The sequence below is a fragment of the Anopheles moucheti genome, chromosome 3 (assembly GCF_943734755.1).
Source record: "Anopheles moucheti chromosome 3, idAnoMoucSN_F20_07, whole genome shotgun sequence".
Taxonomy (NCBI): Eukaryota; Metazoa; Arthropoda; class Insecta; order Diptera; family Culicidae; genus Anopheles; species Anopheles moucheti.
The window spans coordinates 30,993,898-31,004,133 of record NC_069141.1 but is presented as its reverse complement, the minus strand read 5'-3'; the positions used below and the strand labels follow the sequence as shown (position 1 = coordinate 31,004,133).

At 47.1% G+C, this 10,236-nt stretch overlaps 1 protein-coding gene across 6 annotated transcripts; it reads right to left on the bottom strand.

Moving 5' to 3' along the window:
* Nucleotides 1–1,914: 1,914 nt before the first annotated feature.
* Nucleotides 1,915–9,921, bottom strand: LOC128300237 (uncharacterized). 6 transcript variants are annotated; one of them, XM_053036232.1, is made up of 2 exons: nt 8,003–9,921; nt 1,915–7,723 (listed from the first exon to the last, which is right to left on the bottom strand). In XM_053036232.1, exon 2 carries the CDS (start codon nt 6,965–6,967, stop codon nt 5,354–5,356), a length of 1,614 nt encoding a protein of 537 aa, XP_052892192.1. In that variant the 5' UTR covers nt 6,968–7,723; nt 8,003–9,921; the 3' UTR covers nt 1,915–5,353. The 6 variants fall into 6 exon arrangements, with proteins under 6 accessions (XP_052892192.1, XP_052892195.1, XP_052892196.1 ...); XM_053036235.1 differs by having other exon boundaries at nt 9,614–9,921; XM_053036236.1 differs by having other exon boundaries at nt 1,915–7,720; nt 9,614–9,921.
* Between the last annotated feature and the right edge of the window lie 315 nt (nt 9,922–10,236).

The window sequence follows — 10,236 nt, the reverse complement described above, 5'->3', positions numbered from 1 at the left end:
TAATTGACCGCTTGAGGTTTTTTTTGCCGATAAAGAATAACTAAAACTATTGCCAGCAAATGCAATATCAAAAAAAGGCTCACAATACACTACCCCAACTGTGTCCCACCACCAACGCGAAATCTAGTTACCGTTTGCTGCTGCATCTCGCAGTGGAATGAAATTGGTTTTTTTGCATTTTAAGAAACCCTGAATGGATTTCTCAAAACTCAGGGGTAGCACACACCATGTCCCACCAGAAAAATCAGTTTGATCAACCCGTTTTTCAGCGCGCATTACAGGCAAACGCGATTCCTGTAATAATTTTCTACACAATCAAAAGCACTTAATGGAAAATGCCATTCTGGTGAAGGTGGAATAACAAAGCGAACCTTCCACAAAATTCCGCTAGGCCTACTACCACCACGTGGCAACCGGTGGTAAGCGCTGGTTTCTGCTGGTGGCATTTTCATCGTTACTTCCCAGAATTTTGGTTCGTACTCCGAAATAGACAGATTATCGGAGAGACACGAGTGCAAACAAGAAAAAAAAACAACAACGTTGGTCTACAAACAACCCAATCCTTCGTGTGCTGTTGTGTTTCGTAGCTCGTACAGGGTTTTTCCTTTCTTTAGTGATTTTTGGTGCCGTGTGTGTTTTTTTTTCTTCTTCTGTGAAGGCCCTTTCCGCACGGGAAGCGAAACCTTGCGAAAGACCAAATGGGTGCCATGTGAACCATTTGCCACCCATTCTACGCCCCGCGGAAGTATTGGAAGTGATACCCACACGCGTACGCACGCGTGGTAAATATCGAACATCATTCCACGAGGCAAAAATTGCAACCCAACGGGCATCATCATCATGGCTTTAGTGCGGAGTGCGCGTCGAGATCTCTTAAAATATTCATACCCCATTCGTCCCCCAATAACCCGCAATGCCTTAAAGGGGGATGTAATTCTTTTACCTTTATCGCTTCTTCCCGGTTCGGTTGTTTGTTATTGTTAGCCACGAGCGGAAAATGCGACAGGACGAGACGACAGTGCGAACAATAGGCGAACCCCCCAACAAAACAGATAATGTGCCTACTTTGTTTTGTTCTCCGTGCCCGTGTACCAACCAAGCAACCAATAAAAGAAGACTCATGCAGCTCTTATTCTGTCATTAGTCGAACATAAAACCACGATCAACGGGAAGGGGGGGGACCCCGCCGGTATACCGCTGGAAGTTGAATAATTTCAACGAAATACCTTCAAACCGGCTTTTCTTGACATTGCACACGCGCGCTCCTGTCACCCCATTGGGCGCAATCGTCTTATCAGGTTAAGTTGAAGTAACAGTGGTATATTTTAGGAGCTAGAGCGAAAGACATTTCCCAGAATGTCACCACTGTCTTGGTGACCTTATCAACCGAATCGGGTGAAGTCAGAAGGAGGAACAACAACAACGAAAAACCGCTAGGAAAATAAATCAGACGATACGATACAGCACTCGATGCGAAACAGCGTGAGCAGCAAAAGCAACGAACAAAACCAAAGCCATTTACCCAAACGTTGGCGGCAGTCACCTACCTTTCACACATCCGTCTGACGGGGGCATCTTGGGTGTGCGCGCGCGTGAGTGTCACACTTCAACCACATCATCAAAACCGTTCGGGAAAAAGTTGAAATTGAACAGCCACCAGGTGTGACACACGAACCGGGTACCGCGCGTCTCCATCAATTGCATGTCAATTTCCCTGACAGACGACATCTTCATTCCCTTGCGGGGGGGGATGGGAGAGGACGATGGTTTTTTTTTTGGGGGGATCCGATACACGCAGGCTACTTACTTCATTTGGGACTCGCATTTTTTCTTTGTGCCCTAGAGAAACATACTTCCCGACTAGAAAAAACCGACGACGACTTTCCTTTTTTTTTCGACAACAATTTCCTCCACTCTGTCAAGGTTAGAGGACACGTCCAAAAGTGAGGAATGTTTTTTTGTTTGCGAGGAGCAGGGTGAACATTGAATAATCCTGTATTTGGTTTTAATAAACAGCAAACATTTCTTTGAACGATATACTTCGACCCACAACCCACAAACCCACCCAAACAAAGGAAGGGGTGATCGTCGTTTGGGGGGCTCGGGGTCATGATAAAAGACGGAACACAAGGCAGTTTGTTGTTGTTGTTGTGTTTGATAATTTTTTGCGAAAATATTCACTATATTTACAAAAATAAACATTAAAAAGAAAAAGGACAAGGTTTTTTGTTTTGCATTCGCTTTTCCCCCGGCTGGGGTGTGTAGTACCAACCGGAAAAGCAAAAGCAAAAGGCCTCCCCCCCCACAAGCTACTAAAAATCGACATATTAAATTATTGGTTTTTTGTTTGTTACTTAACATCGAACATAGGTTCCACCCGAAATATAACGTTACGCTTTCGTTTTTTCCTTCTTTTCTTATTTTTTCTCTCTCTTTCTCTCTCTCTCTCACTTTTCCCACTTTTGCCCCTGTGTGTTTTTTTGTTTGTTTGTTTGTTTGTTCTACATTTTACACCCTTTACTGCCTATTCAATTTGCTTTGCTTCGTTAGGATTTAGAACACTATTTATACACACAACGTTTTCATCAATCCGTGTCCTTCCCACCATTTCTATCGTCGTCTTTTCGTTTCTTTTTCCACCTGTTTTAGTGGAAACTAATAGTGTGTGCGGGTGGCGTTGTGATGTGATAAGGATGATGCACGATTTGCCATTTAACGTACGCGAGATACACGCGAGATGTGACTTAGAGTATAGTAGTGCCGGCAAACCGAAGCAACTACCCGGACTTTCGACTTTCGCTCCCAAATTCGCCCCACGGCACGCGGTAAGGATTTGCATCATCGAGAGATTCATCGGTTGTGTCGGTTTGTATGGTACGGAAAACATGGCCATCTCGCACAGCACCGCACTCTACCGTGTTCCAATGCGGAAGTGTTTATAGCAAAACAACAACGATAGCGAGAGAGAGACGAAAAATGAAACTCCATTAAACCGATTGTTCCACAAGCAATAAAAGTACCATCTTCACTATTTCCACGCTAATACTCTGGTCTGGGAGTAGGTTTAGACCGTGTGTGTTTGACTTTTGGATGGCAATACGAGTTGGAGGGGTTTTACGGGAATATAAAATAAAATAACTTAAAGCAAACACAGTGCGTGCAAAGCGCAGTGTGATCGCTGCCTACATAATACCGTTCCACTGTGAACATATAAGCTTTATATAAGTGTTTAAATTACACACAAATAGTGGAGTTGATTGCATGGTGGTGGTGGTGGTGGTGGTGGTTGCGGGGATAATATTGATTTTGCTTCTCTTAATGGATAAACATTAGGAAAAACACGCACATTTAAAAGATTAGATACACACACACGCACACACTGCGATGCACTTCGGTTGGACACACAAATGCATATTGGTTGGGGTTTGTTGTGGCATTAAAAAAAAAAGAAATACGACAGCGTGAAGGAGCCATTGGTCAGTCTTTTAAATGTCTCTATATCTCATGCTCACTCGCGAACACCTTTGCTTTCGGGAGGGATGGAAAAAGACTTATGGGAAAATAAATGCGAACAAGGTGTTTAAAGGAATCCTTTTCTCAATAGTAGTCCAATTCTTAACCAAGCTTTATACAGGTTGTATGTTTGGTCTTGTGGCTGTGGGTTATTATGAGACAGCGCTTATGCTCCCGACCGCGAGAACATATTCACAATTTCACTAAACTGGATGGCGACCAAGATGTGTACAGATGTTGTGCGCGAAGGCTTCCAACAATTTTCTGTCACATAAGTGTCATCCATTAAAACGTATAAAATAAAAAATATGCCTCGTTTTGGAATACCAAGGTGTGCACAGCGCCAATACTAATGTATATAAGTATTCAAACATGAAATTCATGAAACCATGAGTTGGAATTCATGGAACTGTAACAAACAAATAAATTTTACATAATTGTAAATGAATGAAATAAGCATATAACTCCGTGTCAGCAAAGATGGCAACCATTCAGAAACAAATTAATAGAAGTTTTTATCAAAATTTGTTTTTAAAAAGCGTAGACCTCAGTTCTTCCTTTCCAAAAACGAGAAATAATGCAAAGAAACTGCCATTAAAAAAAAAACCTACGAAGTGTATTAAGCTTGGTCAAAAATGACATAAATACTCCCCAAGAAGAAACACCTTTAATGCCTACTTTAAACACCTTGAGTACTAGGAAATGTATGGCGCATTACAGGGTTTTCCGTTTGTTGCAATTTCGTTCCGTTTCCAATTTATGCTAGGCTCACTTAAGGTGATGTGATCATCATTACAATTAATTTAACTTTCTTTACCGAATCGGGCCGAATTAGGAGGTCGAATTAACAGTGACGCACGTTTGCTGGGGGTTTTTTTTTTGTTTGTTTTGTCCGTGGGAATTTTGTTCTTAAATTTTCGTTTCTATTTTTTTTTACAGGGTTCCAATTTTCATACTTTGTCCTACTTAGTTGCGCAGTGTTAAAATAACATCTTCCTCCCGCTGTATCAAATCTCCGAAAGGTTTCCTTTTTGTCTTTCTGTTCACCTTTCTTACATACTTTTTAATCGTTTCGTTTCGTTTTGCTTTAAATTAATATCACTCTGCTCTACTACACGACTACATGGTTGGTGTGATCCTAATTTTGGGAATCGGGGGAACTGGGGAAGATTAATGGGAAAGGGAATTAGGATGCGCACTCACACACAAACACACGTACACATACACTCATATATCCCTTCTTCTTGCAGTTTTTCACTAATAAAGAAAAATCGCGTGCATCTACTGAAGACTTTAAAATACCGCCGTGTGGACGAGTCATCGCTAGCTCTCCTAATAGAATTGTGTGGGGGAAAGGGAAGGGGAATGGGGGGGTTTATATTAAACGGGATCTCTTCTTCTCGCGTGACTATAATGAACGGGATGGTGTTACGTATACGTACGTAACTTGCCTGTTCTTCCTCAACAAACAAAAAAAGGATCTATCTACATGGCGCAGCCTTCCCTCGACCCAGGACACCTTGTGGAGACAGCAAAAGCGTCCATCATCGCCAGCGTTTCAGCCACCGCGGACCAACAGCTAACTGCCAACCACGGCCCTGCAGCATCCGTCACATCCTCATTATATCCGGACATTGAGGGGGGAATCAGGATTGCCCGGAGGGAGGGAAGGTAAGGACACACTCACACACACACACACACACGCGGACTACTGCAGCGAAAGGGATGTCGTGACAGGACCGTCGGCGAACGGTGGTGATGGTGGTGGTACATCGCCTGCGTGACCTCCGCCTTCGCCTCCATCTACGCCCGGTTCTTCTGCACCTTCCTCACACAATCCTCAGCTCGTCAGCAATCGCCAACCGGTGGTGGTGGTGGTGGTGGTGCCGATCGGTGTGGCAGACGACCACCATCCGAACACTAGCGAAATGGCCACTACCAGCACCACTACCGAGCGGGATGAACACCGCGCTGGTGCCATTGCGCCATTGTTGTACGTAAGCTCCTCATTCTTCACCACCTCGTTCGGGTGCTTGTCGTACTCTTTCGTCTTCTTCGTCGGTTTGCTCTGGCCCGGATGCACATTGGACGGTGGACTGTTTATGTTGTAGTTATGGTTATTAAGGTTACCGTTACCGTACAGACCGCCGGAACCGCCCGACCCCACACCCATCCCCGTGCCGCTGTTGATCGAGGTGCGGGGTGGTGACGCGGTGTAGTGATGGTTGTGGCGCCCGTTCACACCGATGATGGCGGGCGTCGCGGGTGGCGGACGTACGTGCGGTGGTAGATGCGGGGGCTGCTGATGCTGCTGACCATCGTTCCACACCGGCCAGTTGACGGTGTTCTGCACGATGTTGCCCTGGCTGGTGTTGATGGCGGGTGGCAGCAGCCGGGAGTTCGGATCGAACGCGTCGATCGAGATGGTGTTGTTGGTGTTGATCGACACACCGCCACTGCTGGAACCGTCATGGGAGTGGCCACCACCGAGCACGGTGCCGTTCGAGGGCAGATGGCCATGATGTTGCTGCTGCTGCTGCTGGTCATCCGCACAGCACACCTTGAAGACGACCTTCATGTTGTCGGTGGTGCAGCGGCCCCCTATCCGCCGGTGCAGATCATCCTTGGAGGAGGTCGAGATGAAGTAGTAGTCATTGCCCGGTAGGAACTCGAGACCGCCCGGCTGCGGCGTGAACGGGCGGAACGTGATGGTGAAGAACATCAGCTTGTTCGGTTTGTCGCAGATCGCGATGATGCGCGGATCGTGGTTCGTGATCCGGCACGTCTCGTACTCCACCTTCGACACGTTGTAGATGATGTACTTCTCCGTCTCGTTGTCGAACGTGCCCGGCTCGTACACCGGACAGATGATATGCACCTGGTCGTACTCGAACTGCGCGTTGCCCTTGTTCACGTCGATGATGTGGTCGGTGTTGTCGATCCGGAAGATGCTGTTCGTCGTGTTCCAGTGCATGTAGAACGTTTTGGCACAGTGCAGCACGGTCGGTTGCAGGGCGACCAGCTGCAGCGCGATCACCAGCGCGATCGTCAGGGCGGAGCTGGTGCCAACACCGGGCAGGCAACACCTTAACCGGGCATTTACGTTTCTGTACCGGCGCCGTTTGCTGGTGAGCGTGTTGCTGTCATCTTCCCGGGGAGGTTCACTGTCCACCGCTCTACTGCTTCTCCTTCGCCAGCCAGTCCCGGAGGTACGGCTGCCGTTATTACTGTGCACTGTCGACGACGTTCGCCTCTGCCACCGAAGATTCCGTCCATTAGTTGCTACTGTTGTGGTCGTCGACGATACTGCTGCCGTTCTACTACACCGTCGTCGATCGATGGCATCTGTGTCTACTACCCTCAAAGCCATACTGCTGCTGCTGCTGCTGCTGCTACTACTGTAGCAACCTTTGTCACTCTTGGTACCGTGATGAGAATGATGCCGGACTTTCATTCTGTTAGCATTTCACACCACCACACACACTCGTTTCACTAAAGATCTCCCTCCTATACTGAAAGTTCTCCGTTTCTCTCTCTCTCTTTTACGCGTTGCACAGTGCGGAAAACACACGATCAAGATCAAGGCTCACCGATGACAGCTGTCATCAGCTGATGGTGTGTCTTTCGTTTATCTACCCACTTATCAGCAAACCGGAGTCATCCATCGCGGAATCTCACACAGAACACACAACACTGTCTGGCACAGCGTATCCGCAAATGTCAAACGGTTTCCTCGCAAAACACGATTAGGTTTATGCGTTCCAACAGGGACCCGACGCGAATTGACACCATCCAAGCAGCCGGGAGAAGATGGCGGATGTACTGCATATATATGTTTATCGCATCAACCCCGCAAGGCCAACTCAGAGCTCAGCTTTACCGCTCGGTGAGATTTATGCTGAGTGCTTTCCGTTGTTTCTCACACGCACACTTCGATGTGTAGGGTAGGCAACGGATAAAAAATAAAGAAAAACACCGCACAAATCAAGAGCCTCCCAAACACAACAAACAAGCGCCGGCAGGAACGATAAATTGAATTTTCACGAACGCGAGTTTTTTTTTTTCGTTTTGTTTGCTGCTTCCCTTCCGCTCACACCGTGGGCATTCGATTTGCCAATTTTAATCTTCCTTTTTTTGGTGGGGGTGGGGGATGCTCTTTTTAGCTCACTAAACGCCACACAATCTACGCATATTTCATTCTTCTACACTGCTAAGGGAAACAATAGGGAGTAGGAAAAAAAAGGTGCGTTAATACACACACACCCAAATACACATCCTATTCACGCATCATCAATACGGTCGCCTGCACACATACACACTGTGTAATTTCCACTCCACACACCGTGTATGTGTGTGTGTGTATGTTGTGTAATTCTATTCCTTCTTTTCCATTGTGTACAACATCACACATACACCCACACACACACACACGCACACGTTTCCATAAACACACGAGTGCACACGTACGGTGGTGCACACATACACTCACGCACTCACGCAATGAAGGTGGTGTGTGCGGGCACGGCTCAAATATTTTCGACCATTTTCTTTTTGCTTTTCTTTTCCCGTTTTTTTTTTCGTTGCTTTTGTTATTCCACTTCACGGCTTCTTTTTTTCGGGCTTTACAAATTATTTTTCTCTTTTCTTTCTCTCGCTCTCTCTCTCTCTTTTTCCTTTCTGCTCTCGTTTGCTTTTTCTTCTTCAAACGCACAATGTGCCGGTAACAACACAACACACCGTGTCTGGGTTGTCGAGAAGGGAGCGGCGTGTGAGGGTGGTGTGTTGTGTAGACGGCGGCACACACTTGCTCACACACTCATTCACGGAATGCACACAAACGCACACACATACACACGCTCGCAGCAAAACACTGCGTGAAGAAGCGAAGAGCCACACAGGCACGTACGCACACACTTCCTGAATTATTCTTCGTTTCGGGACCCACCAAAACCACCTTTTCTTCTCTTTCCTTCGCTGCTGCTCGCTCTCGCTTCTCACTCGCGACCACGCAACGCAAAGCCTTCTCGCTTACACTCGCGCGCCGTACTCGCTACTCGCTGTGCGTGTGTTTTAATTTGGGATTCTTTTTTACTTTCCTACTACAGGAAACAACGAATGTAAAAAAAGAGGCAACACACACACACACATAAGCACACACACACAGAACGCTACTGCTGCTGCATTGGTTTCAACTCAAGCTGGCTTGAGTGCCATGCCATTGGGTGTCTGGATGTGGGCTCCGGAGGATTGGTAACAAATTATTCAAATCCACCTACGGGGGCGCACATCATCCATCCTCGGGGTTTGGGTTTGCTTGCTTGCGGTCGAGGGCATCGGCTGGTAGAAACACAAGCAGCATAAATCATTTACACCTCGTTTACACACTCTCGCGCCGGTGGTATGCCGAAAAAAGACACACTTTCTTCTTCTTGCCCCTGGCTGCCTACAACACCAAAAGGCAGATGAGATTTGTTGGGGTGCCTCTTTTTTTTTGCTCACTTTTCGGCTTCCTTCACAAGTTGAGTTGTCGTATATTGGTGGGTTAAGAAGTGGAGAGAAAAAACAACAACAAAATCCAATTTATCACGCAACGAGCACCCAAGCACCAACAGTGTTTCGTTTCTCACGCCCGTTAAACACGCTTATTTCACCACGCTCTGTGAAAACTGTTGACAAGTAGGCTTTGCCTACGGCCAAACGAAGAAAAGAAGTGAACTTGAGTGTGTATGGTAGCAACAATACGCACTCACTCGCATCACGAACCTTTTTTCACGAACCGATTAACCGGAGATCTATTCCCGTGGACTTCTTAGCACGCACGCACGCACGCAAAGAGAAATAAATTCCTTCCACAGATCCGACCGATGGTAATATGGCAGCATCCAGCACCACCACGCAAGGCCCGGTGAGGAGGTGATGTGTGCAGGTAAAGACGCGCGCGCCCGGTTTTCAAGATCACACACAACTTGAAAAACCAGTACCTTTTGCTTTTTCCCAAATAAAAACCAACCGTCTGGGAATGTCTTCGAACTGTTCCGTCTTCCCGTTCTCTCGCTTGCTCACGCACACTTTACACATGCAACCATTTATCGACACTCACTACTCACTTTGCTGCCAAACAACAGACCGGGCCCCCCAAAACCACTAACAAAACACACACACTCACACACCTTTCTGTTCGAGTACTGCTGCTGCCGTTGTTCCGCAATTGGGAAAATGGTGAATTTCTTCTCACGCGGTGACACGCGGTTCCGGGCACAACACTAATTTGTTCTGCTTTTTTTTTCTTTGCTTTCTTCACTCCTGTTTGGCTTGGTATGCCCTCCCCTTGCTATTGTTTTCGTTTCCCGTGCGTGAAAAAGTACGGGCCAAGTACGCAGCACACACGGCACAACCGCTCGGCGCGACGTTCCGATTGCAAGTGAGCGTGAGAGCGTACGAAAGCCGTGCGAAGAAACATTTTACACTGCGTCGGGTCGCTTCTCGCGGCTCGGCTGTGCGCGCGTGCGTGTGTACCTGTGTGTGCGGTGTGTTCGCGCATACCTTCGGGAGAATATTTCTCCCGAGTGTAGGCAGCGAGAGCGGTTCCGCATGCTATCGCTCTTCCGCTCACCATTCGAGCAGCTCACGAAGTGAATCGAGCAGCGCGCGAAGTGAGAACATGATCGGGTGCTCCACACACGGTGCGTTTCAATTTGTGCTTCTCACTATACAATTACGAGC

Bases quoted from the DNA above. Each gene is read 5' to 3' on its own strand.
- LOC128300237 (XM_053036232.1), bottom strand. From the start codon at position 6,967: ATGAAAGTCCGGCATCATTCTCATCACGGTACCAAGAGTGACAAAGGT.